Here is a 25054-nt window from a genome sequence, read left to right on the forward strand (position 1 = left end):
GCAAGATTAATCTGAAAATAAACAAAAAAAGACATACAATACAGTTTAACGTCTGTCACGTATCAAGAAACTCTGGACTCCACTTCCCATCAGCCACTGCACTGCTCTAGTTGTCACATGACCACCTGCACCTGATTCACGTTTTGGTTAATGAGCACTCGTATATATATATAGTCCTTGTCTGCACTATTTGCTTGTCTTTCGTTGTCTTAGACCGCTGTGTTGCATGTTTCTTGATCTTGTTAGTTTATGTTTAGCTTTGCCACAGTATTATGCCAAGTAGTCTTAGTGTCTTTGTTTCTCAGTACGTTGCTTCAATAAAAGTCAGTATCTGAACCTGTTTCTGGCTCGACCACGACTCGTGACAACGTCAAAAAAAGCTCAGAGTAGAACGTCCCGCTTGTCATCTAGCGATTATGGTAATTCCAACATGGCGTGAACGCAGGCTTAGTTTACAAAATTTTACACAGAAAAAATGCACATCTTTACATTAGGTTTTACATTTACTGCATTTCGCAGACGCCCTTATCCAGCATGACTTACACTTATCTAATTTTTTTTATACAACTGAGCTGCTCAGGGTTAAGGACCTTGCTCAAGGTCCCAGCAGTGGCAGCTTGGCAGTGCTGGGATTTGTTTACCACTTACCACTTTTGTTTACAACTCAGAAATTTAAAAAAAAAAAGGAGCCTTTTCAGTAATCATTTTTCTCCGCTCAAATCTGGTTCGAATCGAATCGAATCGTGACGCCGAATCACGAATCGGATTGAATCGTGACCGGAGAGCATCATTACACCCCTACTACGATACGAAGTAGAAATCAAAATACAGATTCGTACTCGTTCTACAGAAACGAACCCCGGCCATTTCTCTCGATTTGGATTTTATTTACTCTTGACCTTTAAAGAAAATCAATAATGTCAGTAAGAGTGCTTACATTTTTTTTTTCCCTCAGGGAAAGGGAACAACTCTCATAGTGCAGCATAAGAAGCAGATCATTTATATAACCTTTCATTTTGTTTGGAACTTTCTCCCCGAGAGACTGGTCCAAAACATTCTGTCCGTCTCTCTGAGGGCTAGCCTTTTTTTCTTTTTTTATTATTTTGTGCTGTTATTCTCAGAAATACCTTGCCCTTCCATTTTTATTTATTTTTTCATTATTATTATTATTATTATTTTATTAACATTTCCATCATCAAGTATCATTAGCCTCATTAGTCCTCCATGGACTAAAAGATGAGTCCGTGATCATAAAATGAAACCTTCTGAAGGTGGCAAATCTATTGTCCTATTTGTGAACATGACACTGAAGACCTTTAGGCCACCAATAACGCACATACACTCTTGAAATCTCCGTACTGTCTAGCAGGCATGAACATAAGTGATGGCAACAGTCATTTGTAGTAAAAATAAATAAATAAATAAATCGATAAAAATAAGCGCAGGTTTGTCTCATCTCATCAGACGGCACGTTGTAAATTTCATGTTTTGCTAATCATAATTGCAGCATATGTCTTTAGAAACGACTCGATAATAGAGGACAATCTCGGCGAGTAATTAAAGCAGACACAATTTACTCAGAGCACTGAGTGTCTGGCAAGCGGTTAAGGAAAATGAATTTTGAGCGTCTAATTGCAGTGGTGTTTGCTTTTAATAACAACTTACCATGTGAACGGTGAAAAGGTCCTGGCGGTTCAGCATGGGTAGGAAATACGACCATGCTGTGTTTTTCGTCTTCTTGGCATAATCGAAGAAAATGTTGACTCGCTGATGATTTTCCTGGGTTGGGGGGGGGGGGGGGGGAATGTTAATGTTTCTTTAGGACTCACATGGATAAATAATTTAAATATATAAGAGCCTAATGACGTACTCTATTAAACCAGCAATTATAGAGAGTCATTGTTGAAGATTTAATGATACGTTTAATGATAAAGAAAGCGGCACAATTTGAATGCTGATGTAAAGCGGCACAACGTCTCAGATGCTGAATTACGCTGGTGAAAGACTCTAAATGTATCCCGCAGTTAAAAACCCAAAAATCCGTCCATCCATCTATTTTCTGTACCGCTTATCCTACACAGGGTCTAGAAGCAACATGGTGACCTCAGAAAGAATGAGCTCTTGAAAGTACAGTATTAGAAGAAGACCAACAGCTATTATAATACACACATTCATCGTACACACTAATGTGTGTGTGTGTGTGTGTGCGCATGTTGTGTGCGTGTATTATACCTGCAAAGTGTCATCGATCAGGGTTAAGATGTATTGAACCGTCTGCTCCTTTGAAATGTGAGCCATTAGGTTCAGAAAGGTCTTTGCACACTGCAATCAAACATCGACGTTAAAACTGTAGCGCAGACATGAAAATGCACTTTGAGAAGACATAAATGACTTTCTTGTACACAAGTAAACAATCATTAAAAGCGTTAACGTTTTACCTGAGAGAATCGATCAAAAAAAAAAAAAAAAAAATCCATTCATGTGTTAAAAATGCATTAACCTTCAATATTTTCTCCTTAATAAAATACTGCATTTGATTCGTTACGACACGGGAAATAGAAAGACAGTGATCGTGTAGTTATAACTTACCTGATGTCCTTCATTTGTCAGAATGGCTTGCTTCTGCTCAGAATGGGCGACCTCGAACTTCTTGATGAACTCACAGTCTTCTCCGGAGATCATCTGGCCCCTAAACAAAAGCGACTTAAAGTAAACCCTCTGTAGTTAACGCACCAGTTACTAAGGTAAGGACGTGCTTAAAAACATTACTAGTGAACACACTATCACTATCACACGAACACAAGATCAAGGAAACTCCTCAATATTAGGAGGAGCTTGGAAATTTTCAAAAATTACGGCAGATTTTACACAGACCCGGGCCAAGACGCGTCATGTGACATCACCACAACGTGCCATGAGACGTCATCGCAACGTGCTTTCTGCCAAAGGTCTCTTTGTGTCAAACATGTGTACAGTTAACAGGTCTCATTTGGCAACAAACTTCACTGTGAAACTATTTCGTGCGATTGCGATTTCACCATTTCAAGTACTTTTCTGCAAAAAAAAAAAAAAAAAGCCCAAAAAACTCCACAAATTTCATCGCAAAATTTGAAAAAAACCGACGCAAAATCAAGCATTTTCGGCTGCGGCAATCACAATAAAACTCTGCAAAAACCCTGTATGGATTGGATATGGTATGGCATATAGCCAGCTCAAGTAGTATTGGCATGTAGCTATTATATGAATAAAAAAATAAATAAAAAATAGCTACATGCCTGAAAATGTGGAGCTGTAATGATCCTGCCTAGAGGAGTGGATTCTGCCCCCAAGTGGATGTTTAAAGTATCAGAAATTATAAAAGGACCACAAAAAACTATTTGGAAAGCGTACCAGAAGAAAGCCTTTTCTTTCATCTAACCATAAAAAGCACCTGGAGTTCTCTCAAGGTGAGCTTGGAGTAAAAAAGAATTATATAGTTATACTGAAAAGGGCCTAATTTCTACTCTTAAATATGGTAGAGCTTCTACGGGGTTGTTTTCCCACCAGCTTGGAACATGGCACTGAGGAATCCATGAAGTACCGGGAGATTTTTTTTATGAAAATCTGCCCGCCCTTGCCCCGACGCCCTTCCACTGGGTTGCGGTTAAATCTTTCAGGAAGTCAGTGATCCAAGACATGCATCCAGATCCACACAAAAATGGTTCACTGACCAGAGAATCGAGTTTTTGACAAAGCCATTCCAGTTCCCTGAACTAAAATCCATTGAAAACTTGAGGTGGATGAAAATGGCTGAAAATGAGAGTGCACCTAAAAGGTCTAGGAGAACTTGAAAGAGGGGTCATTACTGGGGCACAGATGGCAGGAGCTTCAGTCAGAAAGACTGCTGTACTGGCTTGAGTTTCAGTAGGAACAGTGACTAAATGGGCATCCATCTGAAATGTCTTTAGATCTATGGGAAAAAGACTACATACAGTATAGAAAAACTACAGTAGGGTTGAAGTGCATAAACCTGTTGTCAACTCCTCATTACAAAGACAATTCAGAGCTCTGTGAATCATTTCAGAATCTGCAACTGGCTTCATCTAATCTGAAATATTTTCAGACTAACAAAGTACATATCGTCTGCTTTATTTACCATCTGCGTACATTTCTTTACTGTTTATTTCTTTAATGATTATGAAAGGCTTTGTAATGATAGAGTCGAATTTCATTTTTACTTTCCAGGGTGGCTAAGTGGTTAGCACGTTCGCCTCACACCTCCAGGGTCGGGGGTTCGATTCGTACCGTGGCCCTGTGTGTGCGGAGTGTGCATGTTCTCCCCGTGCTGCGGGGGTTTCTCCGGGTACTCTGGTTTCCTCCCCCAGTCCAAAGACATGCATGGTAGTCTGATTGGCGTGTCTAAAGTGTCCGTAGTGTATGAATGGGTGTGTGAGTGTGTATGTGATTGTGCCCGGCGATGGATTGGCACCCTGTCCAGGGTGTACCCCGCCTTGTACCCCATGCTTCCTGGGATAGGATCCAGGTTCCCCGTGACCCTGAAGAGGATAAGCGGTATAGAAGATGGATGGATGGGATGTTTAATTTCCTGATAGTTACAGCTACATGTGTCAAACAGCTTAGAACATGTCACCTATTGTGTGAACATACACATGTTTCAACTGATCAAAAATACTGTAACATGTCACTAAGAGGTGTTTCTTGTTACCCAGGTGTGCCCTGCAATGCTGATTGATAAAAATCAATCAATTAATAGCTTGGAATGTCTACTCTTGGTTTGAGCCCTGGGTTTCACCTGTGAAGACTGCATTTGTTGTTTAAAAAAAAAAAGATAAACCAACATGACGACCAGAGAGCTGTCAATGGGAGAAAAGCAAGCCATTTTAAAGCCATTTAAAATCAGAGCCATTGCACAAGCATCGGGCATAGCTAATATAACAATTTGGAATGTCCTGAAAAAGGGACAAGCCACTGGTGTACTAATATCCACGCATGAAACAGGTCAGCCAAGGAAAACAACAGCGGTTGATGACAGAAAAATTGTGACGGCTGTGAAGAAAGCCCCAAAAATATCACCAACATCCTCCACAGGGCAGGGGTGAAGGTATCACAATCCACTGTTTGAAGAAGACTTTGAGAGCAGAAATAAAGAGGCCATATCATGAGATGAATCCACTCATCAGCAGTAAGAGAGTCAGAAAGCGAGACTGGAATTCGCAAAGAAATACAGAGATTAGCCACAGAAGTTCTGGAATCAAGATGAACCTCTACCAAAGTGATGGAAAGGCCAAAGTGTGGAGAAAGAAAGGATCTGCTCATGATCCAAAACATAGGACGCATCGGTCAAGCATGGTGGAGGTAGTGTCATGGCTTGGGCTCGTACGGCTGCTTCTGGAACATTCTCACTGATCTTTATTGCCGATGGAACTCATGATGGTAGCAGCAGAATGAATTCAGAAGTCCACAGGAACACCCTGTCTGCCAAGTTACAGACGAATGCATCCAATATAATCAGGAGGAACTTCATCATGCAGCAAGATAATGACTCAAAACACACCGCCAACTCAACAAATGACATCATCAAGGGACAAATGCGGAAGGTTTCAGACTGGCCAAGTCAATCACCAGACCTTAACCCAATTGAGGAGTATTTCACCTCCTGAAGGGAGAAGCCCCACTAAACACATAACAAATTAAAGAAGCTGCAGTACAAGACTGGAAAAGCATCACAAAAGAACAGTGCAACAGTTTGGTGATGTTAGCGGGTTGCCAGATTGATGCAGATATTGCAAGCAAGGGATATGCAACCAAATATTATGTTTTATTTAATTTACTTTATCTGTTAGTATAGATTGGTGACAGACCCCCCAATTTGTGAGGGGAGCAAAGGCACCATGTTCTAAGTTCTAGCACAGCTAGATATAAATATCAGGAAATGAAATTTTTAACTCTATCGTCTCATATTCATCTTTAGAACTCAAACCCAAATGTCTTCAGTTAATAGCAAAGAACTGGCCTTGCTGTTCCAATACTTTGGAAGATCTATCTTGGACAGTTTTGTCCCACCTCATGTGAGAAAACCAATAATTAAAGCCTTACATGGTACACTGAACAGTGGCATGTCCTTAAACTAACCTCTCAACAGTGTGAGTGGAGATGATAATGATGATTGGTGTCTTCAAAATAGCATCGGCCTCGTTTCACCCAGAGGACCCTTTTTCCAAGCTCGATAGAGAGCAATAAAAGCAATATTAGGTTATTTTTCACCACAGAATATAAGTGAATAAACGATCTGACAATTTATAAATCTCAAACAAATTATTTCCCAAATTTCTTCAGCAAGAAAATGGACACCATAAGGGATCAAACAGAGCAGTGTCACGTGAAGGAACGAGCAGACAGATGCAAAATCAGGTAGAGGTGTTTATTAAGATCGCGGCAGACAAATCCAAAACCTAGGCAAAAATCAGATCCAGAAAACGGGCAAAAGGTTGGGATTATCAGCAAACAGGATCTCAAAGGCAGGACAGTGTAAAAAAAAAAACACTTGGCAAAAATATATCAATAACAGAACCACGAGCAGAGAGATAAACAGGCTTGGTATAGTCACAAACACAAGGAATGGCACGTATACTTCGCAAAGAGTGAGTACAACGAGAGACCTTTTACAGCAACTGTGCAGTGAATTGGGTGCAGGTGTGCGTGATCAAAATGAAGGCGAGAGCGAACGTGCCAGTGTGTGAGTGCTCGGGGAATTGCAGTCCATGGCGGCCATGTTTGTAGTCTGCGGTGCAGGCTGGGAAAATGGAGATCATGGTGTGAGTAGACCTAATAAGCAGCAGGCTGTCAGTAAGCCAGTAGATCCTACTCAATCATCTAATAATAAACATCCAGAAGGTTCCATAATCCAAAAATATTTCGAGGAGTTTCATTCCACTGGGTATAACGAGCTTTATAACTTGATGAAGTCTTTGACACCAGTCATATGTTGACTTGATTCAATATCATCTAAACTAATTTTGGGATTATTATCAGTGATCAGGAAGCCTTAACATAACATTTTTAAAAAATAATAATAAAAAATAAAATAAAAAAACACAGTGCCTGGCCCATATGCTGACATTTTTTAATATCAGTTATTACACCTCTGATCAAGAAACCACATTCATAACTGCTCCGATTTCTACAATTACCATCCGATCTTCAACACACGTTTTCTATACAAGATTTTGGATTGGATGGTTGCCATTTCTTTCCAATGTATACAAGCTGTATAGAGGCATAACAATAAAAACCCACTTGACTTTAAACATAAAGAGAACCTGTTTCAGTCTGCAAGGTTCATCTTCGAACAGGACAACGATCCTAGGCATACTGCCAAAGTTACACTGAAGTGGTTCAAAACCAAGAACCTGAATGTGTTAGAATCTATGGCAAGACAGGAAAATTGCTGTTTATCAACAGTCTGCATCCCATATGACAGAGTTTGAACGATTCTCAGTAGACGAACGGAGAAAAATAACAGGATGTGCAAAATTGAGACGTATCCCAGAAGACATTGCAGTTGTAATTGCAGCCAAAGGTGGTTCTATAAAAGTACTGACCCAAGGGGATGTACATGTATGCTACAATTTTTTTATTTTTTTTTTTGCTTTGTTGTCCAATTAACCTTTGTGTCACAATGAAAAACAAAAGTACACATTCAAATATTAGAGACACTGTATTTACATCAAATGGTCAAAAATCCCAAAGAACTCCGTTACAATTTCAGGTTCAAACAGTACGAAATGTGGAAGGTTTCTTGGGTAAGGCACTGTACAGTTTTCACTTCTACACTTATAGACACTCACTGAAGACGTTATTAGGAACACCAACACACACATTCTCGTTAATTCAACTATCAGATCAGATCAGCCAATCATGTGGCAGCATGCAATGCATAAAATCATGCAGACACAAGTTAAGAGCTTATGTTAATATTCACATCAAACATCAGAATGGAGGAGAAACAAATGTTCTCGGTAATTGTGACCATGGCGTGCATGTTGATGTCAGATGGGCTGGTTTGAGTATTTCAGGAACTGCTGATCTCCTGGGATTTTCTAACATAACAGTCTTTTGAGTTTACACTCAAGTGCAAAATAAAAAAATTAAAAAATAAGTAAAAATATTCGGTGGAACGCGTTGTTGATGAAAGAGGTCAGAGGAGAACGGCCAGAATAGTTCAGTCTAGCAGGAACGCTGCAAGAACTTTTTACAAGCGAGTTCAGCAGAAAAGTATCTCAACACCTCGGACCTTGAGGAGAACTGAGGAGAATTCTACCACAGCAGAAGACCACATCAGGTTCCACTCTCAGCCTAGAACAAGAATCCGAGGCTACAGTGGACATGGAACTAAACGGGTGATTACTGGGGGGATAAAACGTTGCCTGCTCGGCAGTTTCTGAAATATTGAAACCAGCCATTCTGGCACAGAGAAGAAGACGAAGCATTTATTTGTCATATTCTTTTCTTCGCATGTCCCAGCTTGTTACAAAGTTGGGGTCAGAGCGTAGGGTCAGCCATGATACAGCACCCCTGGAGCAGAGAGGGTTAAGGGCATTGCTCAAGGGCGCAACAGTGGCAGCTTGGTAGTGCTGGGGCTTGAACCCCCGACCTTCCGATCAGTCACCCAGACAACAACCATGTCACAATCAAAGTCATCGAGATCACATTTGAACCCCATTCTGATGACTGATGTGAACATTAACTGAAGCTCTTGGCTTGACCTTGACTTGCATGATTTCATACGAGGTGCGGCCCACCTGATCGGCTGATCCGATAATTGCATAAAATGACCATGCAATGTTCCTAATAAATTGGTCAGTGAGTGAATATGGTATACACTAGGTTATTTTACAAAGAAGGTGCAGGTTGGCCTTAGACATGAGTCGAAGACTGTAACGTCAGCTCACCAAGAGAGCAGGTCTTATATAAGCATGCTCATCTACCGGAGAATAGTGAGAGATCACTGAAAATCTGGCATTGTAAAATTATATTGTAGAGGCCAGGTGGGAGTGTGAGGGTTTACCTGTAGGCTAAAATTCTGAAACCAAAGAAAACACTTGGGAGTTTGAAATCAATATTTATAGCCGAAAAACTACAAAAGCAACTGCTGCAAAGCTCTTGCACATGTGGTCAGGGTTTCAAAACTCCTTACGGCTGTTCGGTTATTATTAGTGTGTTTTGCTTTCACGGATTTCAAGTGATTCATTTATGCTTGCCAGTGCATTACAGACAACTCAGATGTGCGTTTCGGTTCCAGTAAAACCTCCTTCCAAACGCGGATGAAGTTCAAACGGAGCCAGCGATCTTTAATCAGGTACGTGCGGGTCAAGCTTTTCGATACACGCTGACCACGACTCATTCATTTATTTCCACACTGCCTGTGACTCATTCGTCCAATTCACACTGGTCGCCGTGTCATTCATTCACTGGAGCCCGGAGCTTCATCTAGGTGCTTCGCACTATGAGTAAGTTAATGTGTCATGCAAATTATCTGTAATGAACCATCAGATTATTCTGCGCTTGCAATCAAATAAAACTGATTAGCTTGACAAAATAACGTTAGCGGGTACAAAACCACTTTCCACATGTCGGGCTTCAAATCTGCATTTTTAACATTAAAATGAGTAAGTAAGTGGTGCTTTTAGAATGATTCGATAAGCTTTTAACTTTTGACCCCGTTCTAGCACGTCGCCGCCTCGCGTTTAAACAATATCAGGAGGGTGGGGACGACACACACGTACGCAAGAGAGAGAACACATCCTGGGTTATAGAACAGCCAGATACTTTCTGCTATTAAGTTTTGAGGCACAAAAACATTTTTATTCAGCTCCCAGGAATTAATGCACCTGCCTATTCTGTCTCTTGAGTATATTAGCTGTGAAAACGACCAAAACAAGCAAGTAGATCGTGTTTATCGGTAAATAAATTCGATCTGTTTACCTCCCGTCACCAGTGGTTACATCAGGACAGCTAGTGGTGTTTAAATGGTGTTTAAAGCACATCTGTTATGGTTTTTCAGATATTCCCTTTCGTGTAGTGTGTATATAGAGCTGTTTGTGAATGTAAAAAGTCTGCAAAGTTTCAAACATCAAAGCGCACGACAAACGGAGTTATCGACTCCCGAAAGAAGGAACCGATTCTGAACGGCTGAAACGAGTCGTTAGTGATTCCAGACTTTACTTCCTGTACTAACCTACGTAGGTTTGTAACAAAAAGCCCCGCCTCCGGTCTTCATCGGCTGCTCGCTGACAGCGACAAGTAGACCAATCGCAACAGACTGGGAGGTCTGACCAATCAGAGCAGAGGATGCTCTCTGAAAGGAGGAGTTTAGAGCGAATCATTTAACGAGTCGTTTGTGACACTGGGGAAAACATGGTAATGCTGCAGTTTGAAGCATGAGAACATTAAAGTGTTTTGGACCTCGGATGCGTTTAAATCTATTATACGAGAGCTTTAAAACTAAATTAGGCACGTTTCAAAACCATAATAGGTGCGCTTTAAATCCAGATTGAAAACATACCTGTTTAATCGGCCAATTCCGTGTTCTTAGTCTTAAACACACCTTTCATGATCTGTAGCCACACTAATAAATGAATAGATAATTTATTCATATTTGCAGATTGCTTAATTAATGTGCCTTATACTTTGTTAAATTGTATAGCACTCGATATTCATTCCTTCCAAGATTTTGTGCTTTCGTGATTAATGCAAAAATCAAGCAAATGCCACAATATTTGGAGGAGCTTGTGATTTTTAAAAATTACAGCTGATTTTCCACAGATTTGGCCCGAGACGCACCATGTGACGTCATCACGACGCGCATTTGGCCGAAGCCCTCGTCGACTCACGTGCGTCAAATGAGTACAGCTAAAAGGTTTAATTTACCAACAAACATCACCGTTTGTTGGTAAATTATTTCACACTAGGGATGTCATGAGAACCGATATTTCGGTACCAACATTCTTAAAACGTGACGGTACTTGTTTTTCTGCAGTAGCATTATTACCGTTTGTAACGAGAGTACCGAGGTTGCGATTCTTCCGGACCTGATGGGGGCAGCAAATACGCGCAAGTGTTTTAGTCGGTCCACAAGTGGTGAAAAAGAAGAAGAAGAAGAAGAAGAAGTAGGCGTTCCTCTTCTTCTTCAACACACGGGATAAACTACAGAAGATTAGCTTAGCTTAACAAGTTTAGCTCCGTCCCGACTCATTGAGAGGAAAGCTAGTATCGGTTTCCGGTTCGCAACCGATGCTATCGTTCATTTCAAACAAAGCGAGGAAACACCTGGAATTTGACGAAGCACCTGAAAGACGGTCCTATATTATGTTTGTTTGAGGCAGCTGCATTGTAGCCGTGAAACCAGCTAACGTTATGCTCCATGTAATGTTTGCGATAGCCAGTTATTTGTTAACGACGCTAACACATTGCGATGTTATAAACTACCTCCTAATGGGCCGTCATGCATCGCCATTCAGCCCGTGTCCTGTCAGATAAATGTAGCCTCATGTCACTAATAATTATTCAAACGTTCATGCTTTTAATAAATCCTTTTGGCCTGCCACCATATCAGTGAATTTAAACTAATGCTTATATTCAGAGTATAAGGTGTGTGTGTGTGTGTGTGTGTGTGTGTGTGTGTGTGTGTGTGTGTGTGTGTGCGTTTAGGAGTGCACCTCTGGAGACTCATTGTCAGACAGTGTTTGATAACTAAAATACCCTCCCCCCCTCCTCCGCTCCTTCCCTTGCGCCCCCCCTCCTCCGCTCCTTCCCTTGCGCCCCCCCTCCTCCGCTCCTTCCCTTGCGCCCCCCCTCCTCCGCTCCTTCCCTTGCCCCCCCCTCCTCCGCTCCTTCCCTTGCCCCCCCCTCCTCCGCTCCTTCCCTTGCCCCCCCCTCCTCCGCTCCTTCCCTTGCCCCCCCCTCCTCCGCTCCTTCCCTTGCCCCCCCCTCCTCCGCTCCTTCCCTTGCGCCCCCCCTCCTCCGCTCCTTCCCTTGCCCCCCCCTCCTCCGCTCCTTCCCTTGCCCCCCCCTCCTCCGCTCCTTCCCTTGCCCCCCCCTCCTCCGCTCCTTCCCTTGCCCCCCCCTCCTCCGCTCCTTCCCTTGCCCCCCCCTCCTCCGCTCCTTCCCTTGCCCCCCCCCTCCTCCGCTCCTTCCCTTGCCCCCCCCCTCCTCCGCTCCTTCCCTTGCCCCCCCCCTCCTCCGCTCCTTCCCTTGCCCCCCCCTCCTCCGCTCCTTCCCTTGCTCCCCCCCTCCTCCGCTCCTTCCCTTGCTCCCCCCCTCCTCCGCTCCTTCCCTTGCTCCCCCCCTCCTCCGCTCCTTCCCTTGCTCCCCCCCCCTCCGCTCCTTCCCTTGCCCCTTCCCTTGCTCCCCCCCTCCTCCGCTCCTTCCCTCCCTTCCCCCTCTCCCTCCCTTCCCCCGCTCCCTCCCTTCCTCCGCTCCCTCCCTTCCTCCTCTCCCTCCCTTCCTCCCCTCCATTTTTGGCCGCAACAATCACACAAAATAATAATAATAATAATAATACAAATAAAAATCTCCTGAAATCCTGTATGGACTGAATATTGAAGTGCTACATAAAGAATGTAAATATAAAAATTGTTTCCAACAACCACAGAAAAGTGGTATTTTCCAAACTTATGCAATACAGACAGATTTACATCACTTGATCTACTTCATGTTACAACAGCAAGGGAACACACAAAAAAAAAAAAAACCATGGTGAAGTAAAACAAAAAAAATTCACAAAGAGTAAGGGGGAAAGAAACAACACAAAGCCCGAGGTGAATTTCTCTCTCACTATACTAGTGTCACACCTATTTAAAATGATATAAATGATCCGATAGCTTATTTTAAAGCGTTTCAAATGCATCCAAGTTAAACATATATGAGCTGCTCACACACACACACACACACACACAAGGTCAAAAATAGTCACAAGACACCGACACCATCTTTGTAATGTAAGAAAACTGTTTAGTTCCTGTTTTTGAAGAAAAAAAAATCCAAGGGAAGCAACATTAAGAAATATTTTCAGTAGATTTGTATAGGAATGTGTACAGTGAACGCAGAAATATACATTTATTCTCGTAGCGTGAAACACTCCATCACGGCTACACTGGAGATGTTAATAAACTGAATGTGATTACGACAACACAAGAGACAAACGAAGGTGTGCTCTTCCATAAATACATAATAAAAAGGCATGACTTTAAATATTAAAAAACAACAACAGACACGCAGGGGAATGAGAGGAGCAAGACCAGGAACTGTTTTGTGTTTCCCTTTTAAGGTCTTTGTGGGGTTTTCGCCTCATGGTTACTTACTGTAAGTAGGACTGCCAGTTGACCTTGTTGGCTCGGACCTCAGCCGCCTTGGCGGCGATGATGTTGGTCGGGACAGCAGCGTCCACTGCTCCTCGGATGTCCATTTCCAAATACCTGCTTGATATTCAGCTGGAGAAACCTACAGAGGAGGAATATAAGAAAAAGACTAGGTGGTCAAGGAGGACTTCTTCAGCTGAAATGGCACAACACAAGACAACAGCTTAGCTAGGAAATGAGTTCGAGTTCAACAACAACAACAACAGCAGCAGCTTATCAGTCTGAGGTCACAGCCTTCATCCACAACACTGACTATTCTCTATTTTTAATGTTTACTAGCTATGCACAATGTCACTGCGAGCTGTATGCTAGCTCAGTTAGCTATTCACACACACATAACCGTGCAGTTTGAATCATTTCTATCTCACTAGCTGGCTAGTATATAAAGTCACGACGACACAAAACAGAAACATTTATTGAATGGAAATGTCCAGCTGTCAGGTTTGGGCCAATGTCAGCCAGCTGAACAGGTTAAATTAGCCGGATGGCTAGCACCCAGCTAGCTGCCTCTGCAGCAGGGTGTGTTACAGCTGTAAACCTTTACCGTGCTCTCATCCTGCATTACAACCACAACACGGCATCCCTGAAGAAAATAAACAAACAGTTCGTGTTTAAAAACCCAGCTTACCTGCTACCTCGGTTGTCAAAACGCAGTAACGCGTCACGAGACCGATGTCACGTGATACCGTCACGTGCATCGGAGTCACAATTAACCCTTTCCTGGAGTGGCCGAGTTGAGGAAGTCCTGAATAATTCATGAGCGTGCGTGTCTTTATCCAATCACGTCATCCGAAGGGGAAAACGTTCTCGATCTTTCCGATGTAAATCCACACGTGACTGCATTGATTAAAGGAACTTTACTAATCACTGAGATTAGTCAACAAATTTTTTTTTTTTTAATTTTAAAAATCCGATATTTTCACTTGTTAATAAAAGGAAAGAACCATAACAATCTACAACGCAATTCCAAAAAAAGTTGGGACCCTGTGTAAAATGTGAATGAAAACAGAATGCAATGACCTGCAAATCTCATGAACCCATGTGTTATTCACAGCAGAACATAGAAAACATAGCAAATGTTTAAGCTGAGGAAATGTACCGTTTTAAGGGGGAAATGAGGTCGTTTTTACGGTATTTGATGGCAGCAAAACATCTCAAAAAAGTTGGGACAGGGCAACAAAAGGCTGGAAAAGTATACAGCTAAAAAGAAAAAAAAAAACAGACACATGCTAAATAAAAGGACAACATGGAGTGGGAACCTGCCGTGTCTGAAATTGTATTCCTGCTGTGTCTGAAATTGTAGGCCTTCCCATTATTTCTAGTTGTAAAGCTCAAAAGCCTATATCTGATTATGTATTTGTTTGATAGTAGTAGACATATATTTTACGTCAGAAAGACAACATGCAAATACAAGCACACAAACCCACAATCACATTCTATTTTAATCAGTCCTAAGCCTGTGAGATGAACTAAACCACAGTGGGACAGAGCTTAATGAGAGTGTGACTATAATCCCCCTTTGCCCTCTTAACTCAGGATGTACTTACTGTTTTGCTTTTACTTACTTGGCATGACTGTTTCAGGATTTTTTTTTTCCATTGACAAAGGACCTATATTTATGTGATGCTGCAAAAGGTAATGTGCTTTATGGAAATGTTATGTTCTTTAGACGGTGACATCTTTCTGGCAACATGGAAAGAAGCTAAATAGAGAACGCCACATGATGGGATTGTCATGAAGTGGGAAGTAGATTCTGTGGTGTGGGGTGGTGTATTAATCATGCTCCTTCCTTAATGTGTGGGCGGTTACAGTGGCTGCTCTTGGCCTGTCGGAATGGTGAGAGTTACCAAGCACCAGGAACCTCTGAAAATGACAATGAATGTGGAAATAAAGGAAACAGATCTGAGATTCCTTTATCCTTTCAGGTAAGAAAATATTCAACAGGATGTATAATAATAATAATAATAATAATAATAATAATAATAATAATAATAATGAACTAAACACTAGAAAATGAAGAATAACAAACAATATCATAAATATCATTTTAATTTTCATTCATATTTATTTATATCATGTATTATTTGTGGTCATTATGACGAGGTACTTTTTCATTAAGGAAAGTAATGTTGCAAAATAGTATGTTGTAATAACACTCACTGTTGAATGTACTCCAGTCACTATAGAAAAGAAGGTGTACTATTAACAGCTTTATGTGTGAAAGCTACTACTGCCTCTTTTGTTTGTTAAAATAAATATAAATGCATGTATTAATATACATAATGTTTATGCAGCAAGTACAGTTGCAATCAAAATGATTCAACCCCCATTGCAAATCAGGTTTATTGTCAAAATGTACAGACTTTCAGTAGTTTGCGATGAACAAATCAAACAAAAGCAATTAAAATAGTTTGACACAACGAATGCTTCAAGTGGTTTCACCGAATTCAACTGAAAATGCAATTTATAATGATTTCTCCAGTTTCAAAATTATTCAACCCCCTGAATAGAATCCCTCACAACAGCACATATATGCAGTCCCAGTGTTGTCTCAAGCAAACCTGATGCTAAACTAATCAAATGCTTTGTTATTTGCAGCAGGTGTGCTTGAGCCGGAGCACATGAAATACCTGAACTGGCTAGGGGTAGAAAATGTATGAAATACCTGGACGGGGCAGAAAAAGGAAGCTATCAATGGCTACAAGCAGATTTCTGAGAAGACAGGTTGTGAAAAACCCTCGCGTGACTGCAAAAGACCTGCAGCGAGACTTGGTGTAACAGACACTGAGGTTTCAGTGAGCACAGTAAGGGGCGTACTAAAAACAGAAGGTTTCCATGCCAGAACTCCAAGACATTCACCACTACTGACCCAAAAGCACAAGATAAGTCACTCAAAATCATATAAATAAGCCACAGAAGTTTTGGGATTCTGTTCTGTGGAGCGATGAAACAAAACTGGAATTTTTCAGCACAAAGGATCAGCGGTATGTCTGGAGGAAGAAGAATGAAGAAAGAACACTCTGTCCACAGTCGAGCATGGTGGAGGCTCGGTGATGCTCTGGGGCTGCTCTGCATCCTCTGGCACTGGAAACCTGCAGCGTGTGGAAGGCAAGATGGATTCATTGAAGTATCAGGAAATCCTAGGAGAAAACGTCATGCCGTCTGTGAGGAAGCTAAAGCTTGGGAGTCATTGGACCTTCCAACAGGAAAATGATACCAAGCAAATTCCACCAAGGCTTAGTTGCAGAAGTCGTCCTGGAAGATTCTACAGGGCCATCACAGTCACCTGACTTGAACCCATTGGAACTCTCTTGAAGAAGGAGGTTGCAGCATGCAAACCCAAGAATATTAATGAACTGGAGGCCATTGATCATGAGGAACGGGATAAGATTCCTCAGGAACGCTGCCAGAAGCTACGCATCTCATTTGCAGCAGGTCATAACAGCAAAAGGAGCTCTACTAAGTACTAAAGATGCTCGCCATGAAGGAGTTGAATAATTTTGAAACTGGAGAAATCATTATAAATTTCATTTTCAGTTGAATTTGGGGAAAAACCACTCGAAGCATTCATTGTGTCGAAGTATTTAAATTGCTTTTGTTTGATTTGTTCATCGCAAACAGCTGAAAGTCTGTAAATTTTGACATAAAAACCCGATTCATTTTGATTGCAAATATGTATTTGTATGTTACAATGAGGCATAAACAGGTTAAATTAGGGTCTGATAACTGGCGTGCAGTTGTGCTCACTAGATGATTACTACCTGCAGGAGTAGCCACTATCTTTGTTTCTTTTTCATCATCTTTAAAATTAAGTCATTAAATCCTTTTGAAAGGTTGCGTAATCAAATAAGCGGTGCACAGCGTGTTCCAATCTGCAGTCCGTGGTTGAAATTAGCTGCACGCTAAAACAAACTCATTTTAAATACTTATAGACAATCCATTCTACAGGTTCCTTTGCGTTTCACATTTTGTTAATACATTTAATAGAATTTTATTACCTGTCGCAATACAATGCTGCCATGTTATTTATAGTTAATGATAAAAGTGACATCATTCTCATATCATGTCATATTGATAATAAAGGGTGAGGAAGTGAGAGAATACTCCCTCTAATTGTTCTCATACCATATTCGAATTTAACACTGCATGCATACAGTAAAACTGCTTTCCAATTTAGAGAATGTATAATGGCATTTAACGGTAATAAAACAAGTGTGTATTTATTTTATCAGCATAAGAGTTGTGCACAGCCTTGGTCTTAAATTTAACCCAAGAACGATAGAGAAGAGAATGAAGCCTGTGCTATTCAGTTTTGGAGAGTAATGTGAGCAGATCTGAAATGAAAGGCAATTGAAGACACTATACTGAATGCCAATTACTCCACTAGGAAAATCACATATTCAGTGATGATCCATTTAATGATAATTTGGTCATTTTGAAACATGTATCCTAATGGCAATCAGCCTTGAAACAGAGAACAGACAGGCTTAAGGGGCAGAGCTGTACCACTGTGCCATCAGGAAAAATACTCCAGGGGTGTAATCCCACCTTCACCCCATGTCTTTATTTTTAATAATAGCAAATGGTCTTTTTATTAGCTACGTCTTGGAAAGGGTGCACAGAGAAATGATTCAAGTTTGCATCCACATTTGAATGGATTCATTTGGCAGACGGTTCAATATAAATGGCAATACAACGTATGTAGTTAAAAGTGCTTTATAAAAAACAAGAAAAAGGGGGGGGGGGGTTCTTTAAAGCGTTAAGGGTTTTTGGCTTTCGAATGGGTTCTATTTGGAAGAAACTCTCCGTTATGGGAGTCTACATGGGCTAAGGGTTTCCCAGTAGGGGCAAGCCAGGAAACCTTAGGTTTTGAGACTTAATAATACTCTACGAGTCTAATTTCATTATTATAATAGTATTTTCAGGTTTGGTAAGGCACATACATTTACACCAGCTTTGTACTCCCTATATATTTTTCAGGGTGCAATTATCATAAAGGTCAGAATGAACAGCTTTGAGTCAGTTCTCACCTAGCTCAAGACAAATTGGAGAAAATGATATGAAATGCAGTTAATGAGAAAAGGCTTAATACTTGCTTCAAACCATTATCAGGGAATTTAAGCAAAGGAGACGCCTAAATGCAAAAAAAAAATCAATAATGAGAAGAAAAATATACTACAAGGTGTCCCATGAGTCTCCATAAATATGAGGAAATTAACACTTTTTAGCAAAAGCTTACATATAAGTACAGAATACTCCAGAAAACTGGAAGTACTGAGTCAGTCCATCTTTGTTATGGACTTAAATTTGAGTAGTGGAGTGAGAAGAGCTGCCAGTGTTGCTGAAACCCCATATGAACCGCTGATAGACCATGGCAAACCCCAGAAACCCCTGCAGTTCCTTTGTTATTTAGGGCTGAGATCATGATGTTACTGCATTCACCTTGATCTTATCTATATCTTAACTCTTTGCGCATCCAGAATGTAGCTGAGGAATTTTACCGAGGGTTTGAGAAACTCATATTTTTCTAACTGGACAATTCTCTGCCTTTGGTAGGGACTCGGCTCATGTATTCTTGTTCTGAGGGTGAAAAAATAAGAATGTCGTCGATGTAAACTCTTGTCATCTAGGTAAACAAAGTGGTTTCATTCTCAGAATACCTAATTAACACGTTGACCGGTCCGTCGGACATGACCAGTCATTCATAATGCACTGAAGATGATTGATGGTTGATGATTGGGGTTTTCCATTCTTTCCCCTCTTTGATTTAAATGAGGTTTTATGTACCATGTAAACTTAACTTGGTCCTTGCACCTCATTCATGTGTTGATGGAACCACTAGCAATGGATATCTGATCTGACAGTAGTTGCAATCAGACCCCTGTTGTCAGTGCAAGGTCTGAGTTCCCCTTCGTTTTCCTTCTCAAAGCAAATGTCTACGGTTGTAGGAGAAGCAGAGGGCAAAGATGACTCAAAGCTAGTGCCTCCTTTACGTTGTCCTCAATCTCCTTGAGTTCTGGGACTGACAGCGCATATGATCTGCTGGGCGTGAGGTTCCAGGGCAGAGATCAAAGGCGCAGTCTCATGGTCCTATGAGGAGGCAGTTCTCAGCAAGGTCTAGTCCTGCCCAGTACAGTTATGAGAAGACTAAGAGTCCAGGAAGGTAATGGTTTCAGAATGAAAGCCTTCACTGTGCATAGTTATGGTTATGATGCTCGTTTTGGTAAACAAAGGTAAACAATAACTACATAAGTACATCGTAATGTTATAATACAAGTCTCAGAACCCACATGCTGGGAATTGCAGGAACTTTGCATTGTTATAACTGATATGTGCTTTTTTTAAAAATAAAAAAAAATAAAAAAAAAACAAGCAAGAAACTAACAGGAAATGGAAAGATAAAACTATGCTAGTGTTCTTGTGATTGCGACCTCAGGTGGCGGGGAGAGGTAATATCCTATACTGGTGTGACAGTTGTTTCTGATCAATTGTCTTATACCTATATATAAATTTTGGTTAGAGTCATGACCTGATTTTTATTTTTTTTTTCCTGGTCTATGTTTTGCCTCAATATATATATTTGTGTAAAACATCTGTCAAATGAATTCAGGTAATTATAATGCATTAAAACAATAAAATACCGCAGAGAACAATTACAGCTGTGTTGCTTTTTTAGGTGGAGGTATCAATAATGCTGATTTGTACAAATTCATTTGAATTTGAATCACTTAGTGTAACTAAAGTCTCTAATTATCAACTGAGATTTTTCTATAATGGGAAATTTGTGTTTCGTTCAGAACTTATTTTAGAGGAAAACCAATTGTGTGTGCATGTGTGTGTGTGTGTGTGTGAGAGAGAGAGAGAGAGAGAGAGAGAGAGAGAGAGAGAGAGAGAGAGAACACCCTGTGAATATAATTGATCAAAAAACTCTTTAAAAACCCTTTTATGCAAGCGGAATATATGAGAATAGACCCAGAGTGCCACCTACAGCTTACACACTACTTCTAACTCTATTTCTTTCTGTTGTCTTTATTTTTCTCCCTTTCTATCTCTTTCTCCCAAGCATATATACATCCATCCACATCCACATTAACACATGTAACTGTAACTATCAGGAAATTAAACATCCCATCCATCCATTTCCTATACCGCTTATCCTACAGGCTCGCAGGGAACCTGGAGTCTATCCCACGGGCATGGGGCACAAGGCGGGGTACACCTTGGATGGGGTGCCAGTCCATCGCAGGGCACAATCACATACACATTCACACACCCATCATACACTTTGGACACGCCAATCAGCCTACCATGCATGTCTTAGGGGAGGAAACCGGACTACCCGGGGGAAACCCCCGTGGACCCTAGAGGTGTGAGGTGAACATGCTAACCACTAAGCCACTGTGCGCCCAAGCACATATACATAATTAATTAAAATAATTCTACTCAAAGGAATGTACTGAGAGATATTGAGCACGTTCTGACTGTTTTTCCTCATATGACGCTATAATCATGCCAGCCAGTATAATCTTTGTGATATGACAGACTACCAGCAGATGTCAGTATTGCACTATGTCAAATGGGGATCCTTTGCAGTACGTCAAACGTGTAGAAATCATGGACACCACATGTGCTACGCTTTTGAAATGCAAAACTATTACAATAACTTGATAAAATTACAATTCCTGACGTAGGCGTTTGGCAGTTCTTGGGACAAATCTTAACAGAGATGTACAGTTAGTAGATAGTTACAGTTATGTGGAGACAGCTGATGGAAGAAGTGAGATGGAGGATACAGAACAGTTTCAGAACCATGGACAGAGTGTGTGCTTTCCTTTGAGGAAGCACAAATACGTCCCTGTTTATCTGAATAATATATAGGCCTAACTGTCCGATAATGTGACTAGGTGCCTGGTGTGGAAAGTATTATGAGGAAAAGAAGAAAGGGAAGATATAATGGCATGTTGCTCTATTCGGGGCAACACCACAAATTCTACCAGCTGAATCACAGTGGCCCAAGATGTAGCCTGGAGAAGAAAACAGATTTTCAGCTGTAGTTTAGAAGACATATCATATCACCATCACCGGTCCATTCAACCCTGTTAGAGCTGTAGGAATCAGCACTAAAGCTGTAGTGATTATATGCGTCAAGCGTAACTTTAATCTTCAATAGGGCTCAGAGTGAAATCTACACAGAAAATAATAATAATAATTAAAATAATAATAATAATAATAATAATAATAATAATAATAATAATAATAATAATAATAATAATAATAACACCTTTGAACACTGAACGTGAGAAGGGAATACACCCTGGATGGCACCACACATATGCATTCATACACTCATCACACCTGGGGGCAATTAATCTTGGCCAACTACCAGCTCCACCTATTGGCATGATTTTGGTAGGTGGGAGGAAACTGGAGAATCCAGAGGAAATGGGGCGAACATGTGCAGAAGGTTTACACATAGGCTACAGAAACCGTAGCTCAGGACTGACCCTGTAGCTTGGAGCTGTGAGGCAGCAAAGCTACCTGCTGCAACTCTGTACAGATGATGATGATGATGATGATTGTTATTATTATTATTATTAGTAGTAGTAGTAATAGTAGTAGTAGTATACCTATTAGTATTATTATTAGTAGTACACTTATTAGTAGTAGTAGTATACTTATTAGTAGTAGTAGTAGTAGTAGTACACTTATTATTAGTATTATTATTATTATTAGTAGTAGTAGTAGTAGTATACTTATTATTATTATTATTATTAGTAGTAGTAGTAGTACACTTATTATTAGTATTATTATTATTATTATTATTAGTAGTAGTAGTATACTTATTATTATTATTATTAGTAGTAGTAGTAGTACACTTATTAGTAGTAGTATTATTATTATTAGTAGTAGTAGTAGTAGTATACTTATTATTATTATTATTAGTAGTAGTAGTAGTAGTAGTAGTAGTACACTTATTAGTAGTAGTAGTAGTACTAGTATACATATTATTATTATTAGTAGTAGTAGTAGTAGTACACTTATTATTAGTAGTATTAGTAGTAGTAGTAGTACTAGTATACTTATTAGTAGTAGTAGTAGTAGTAGTAGTAGTAATAGTACACTTATTATTAGTATTATTATTATTAGTAGTAGTAATAATATACTTATTATTAGTAGTAGTAATAGTATACTTATTATTATTATTAGTAGTAGTAGTAGTATACTTATTATTAGTATTAGTAGTAGTAGTAGTAGTAGTAGTATACTTGTTATTAGTAGTAGTAATAGTATACTTAGTAGTAGTAGTAGTAGTAGTACACTTATTATTAGTATTATTATTATTAGTAGTAGTAGTAGTAGTAGTAGTAGTACACTTATTATTATTATTATTAGTAGTAGTAGTAGTAGTAGTACACTTATTATTAGTATTATTATTATTAGTAGTAGTAGTAGTAGTATACTTGTTATTAGTAGTAGTAATAGTATACTTATTAGTAGTAGTAGTATACTTGGTATTATTATTATTATTATTATTATTATTATTATTATTATTGCCCTATTCCCCAAACCACATACCATATTTATTACTTCAGTACTATAGTGCCTTAGGTGAGGTATAATGTGGCAATTTTATTAGTTATTTGGATTGTAATCTATAATAATGATAATAATAATAATAATAATAATAATAATAATAATAATAATAATAATAGCGTGCGTGTTTGTGAAGAGGAAGCAGGCCACACAGACCCGTTAAACGCGCTCATTGAAGACGCACAGCGCGTCGGTGGCATGCAGTGGATTTTACGCTACCGCCACCGCGAGTTGCAGGAGGCGCGCATGCGCACTGACCACAAGCGGCCGGTCTTTAAAAAAAAAGAAAAAAAAAGAGAGAGAGAGAAAAAAAAGGATTCCTTATGCCAACCGATGTAATCAAGGCGAAGAATTATCTCTTATCTCTGGGCATACATGGTGATATTGTAAGTATGGGCATGGCAGTTTCTCTTTATACATGTGTAAAAATGTCGATGTCGTGGCGACGTTTGGGGGTTTTTTCTCCTTTTTTTTCTTTTTTTTTTTTTTGACGTTTCAAAGCGGCATGGCATGTGTGAGGTCGGACTCGCTTGCCAGAGATGTCTCCTTCCCGATGGAGAGAGATGATGCTGGAGCCCTTCACTGGGGCCACTCTCATATCCACTAGGAGATTGTTGTTGTTGTTGTTGTTGTTGTTGTTTTACTGTCAAATCGAGGAGCTCAGTGTGTTAAAAACGACCTAGTGTTCATTTCCCTTTCTGCGTCGCGGCTCAGGGTTTATACGCTTCATGCTGTGATGCTGTCATTTTCCTCATTTCATTTCTGTTTTCCTCCTGTTCCTTATCGGGTTTCCTTCTGCCAACCCAGCTCAGGAAAACCTCTATAGGCCAGCTGAGTAGCCTAATAGGACCAGGGTGTTCAGCATATGTGTGTGTGTGAGAACATTAAACATGACTGGATTCGTTGCTTATGGAGCAAAAGGCAATGATCACTGATGAAGAACTCAGACTGCAGTTGGAGATGCGCCCCCACCTCCTCCACCACCTCCTCCTCCTCCTCCGTGAATACTCCAACAGCTTTACCCATCATACACAGCAAAAAGCCAGCGTGGAATTAACATACACAAGTGATAATATATCATCTATATGGGGATATATATCTCGCCAGTAAGAATTTTAGCTGTTATGATTCCCTTGGAAAGGAACTGAGTACAGAGGACCTCGGTGATGTTCGGCGAAAAAGAACATGTTTGCTTTGGATTGTATTTCTTGTTGAGCACTGATACTGTTCCGATTATTGATGTCTCATGAAAGCAGCATCTGTAAGTCCTCGGATGGCAAAGCACAGAGCGAAACCCTGGCTGTTAAATCAGCAGGCACTGCAGTTATAAATCGAGCATGGAGAATTGATAGCTGTATGTGTGAGAAAAGGCAAGCGAGGTGTGAGAAGAATCGGTATTTAACCAATTCGGTGAATCGATTCGATTTTTAAATCCTTTTTTTAAAAAAAAAAAAAACAAACGTGGGAAACGTGTTGGTAAACGGAACAATGCAAGAACTGGTCAGATGTGTTTCAAGAAGAAAATGAGTCTTTGATAAATAAGCAGTTGAACGAGTAAATTCGTAAGTCGTAAGTTAATTACGCCTCGGGTTACAAAAGACAGTCCAGTACAGGACACTTATCTGCTCTTTAATATGAACACTGCTTGACATGGAGGTTAAAGGAAACAAACAAACAAAAAAAAGATAGGATACTATCCTATTTGGACTTAGTGTTGTGGCATTGCCTCTGTTTCCTGATGATATTAATCTTTTGAATGTGTTATAGTGATTTCAGCTCTGTGCGGAAACGTATCTTTTACTTCCTCGCCGGGAAACGTTTCCAAAAGTTACAGGTAGTGTGTTACCGTGCAAAAAAAAAAAAAAAAAAACTACACACAAATGGTTTACCGGGAACGAAAGGAAATCAGAAATCTGCAGAAACCGAAAAGTTCCAAACAAATCATTGCAGAGATCTTTCATCAGTCCGGCAACAGATTGAACTGGTACGTGAGATCCTGTCAGGTGTCCCTTCGTGAAAGCTGCCGGAGAACACGTCAGAAA

At 40.2% G+C, this 25054-nt stretch overlaps 2 protein-coding genes across 4 annotated transcripts in view; one reads left to right on the plus strand and one right to left on the minus strand.

Annotated features, from left to right (window-relative positions):
- Positions 1-14146, minus strand: part of atp6v1h (ATPase H+ transporting V1 subunit H) — a 44542-nt gene extending 30396 nt beyond the window's left edge. For 2 of the 3 annotated variants that reach the window (XM_017472883.3, XM_017472881.3), the window contains exons 1-5: positions 14047-14146; positions 13362-13500; positions 2590-2689; positions 2233-2322; positions 1666-1779 (exon numbers count right to left, since the gene is read on the minus strand). In XM_017472883.3, the coding sequence (XP_017328372.1) occupies positions 1666-1779; positions 2233-2322; positions 2590-2689; positions 13362-13465 (408 nt within the window). In that variant the 5' untranslated portion in view covers positions 13466-13500; positions 14047-14146. Of the gene's footprint in view, positions 1-1665; positions 1780-2232; positions 2323-2589; positions 2690-13361; positions 13501-13962; positions 14015-14046 lie in introns of those variants that run through there. The other variant, XM_017472882.3, reaches the window with a different exon arrangement.
- A 9065-nt stretch (positions 14147-23211) lies between these two features.
- rgs20 (regulator of G protein signaling 20) overlaps positions 23212-25054 on the plus strand; it is a 9640-nt gene continuing 7797 nt past the window's right edge. Inside the window, exon 1 of the mRNA XM_017472884.3 lies at positions 23212-23398. Within this exon, the coding sequence (XP_017328373.1) occupies positions 23336-23398 (63 nt within the window). The 5' untranslated portion in view covers positions 23212-23335. The remainder of the gene's footprint in view (positions 23399-25054) is intronic.

This window comes from Ictalurus punctatus, chromosome 7 (assembly GCF_001660625.3).
Source record: "Ictalurus punctatus breed USDA103 chromosome 7, Coco_2.0, whole genome shotgun sequence".
Taxonomy (NCBI): Eukaryota; Metazoa; Chordata; class Actinopteri; order Siluriformes; family Ictaluridae; genus Ictalurus; species Ictalurus punctatus.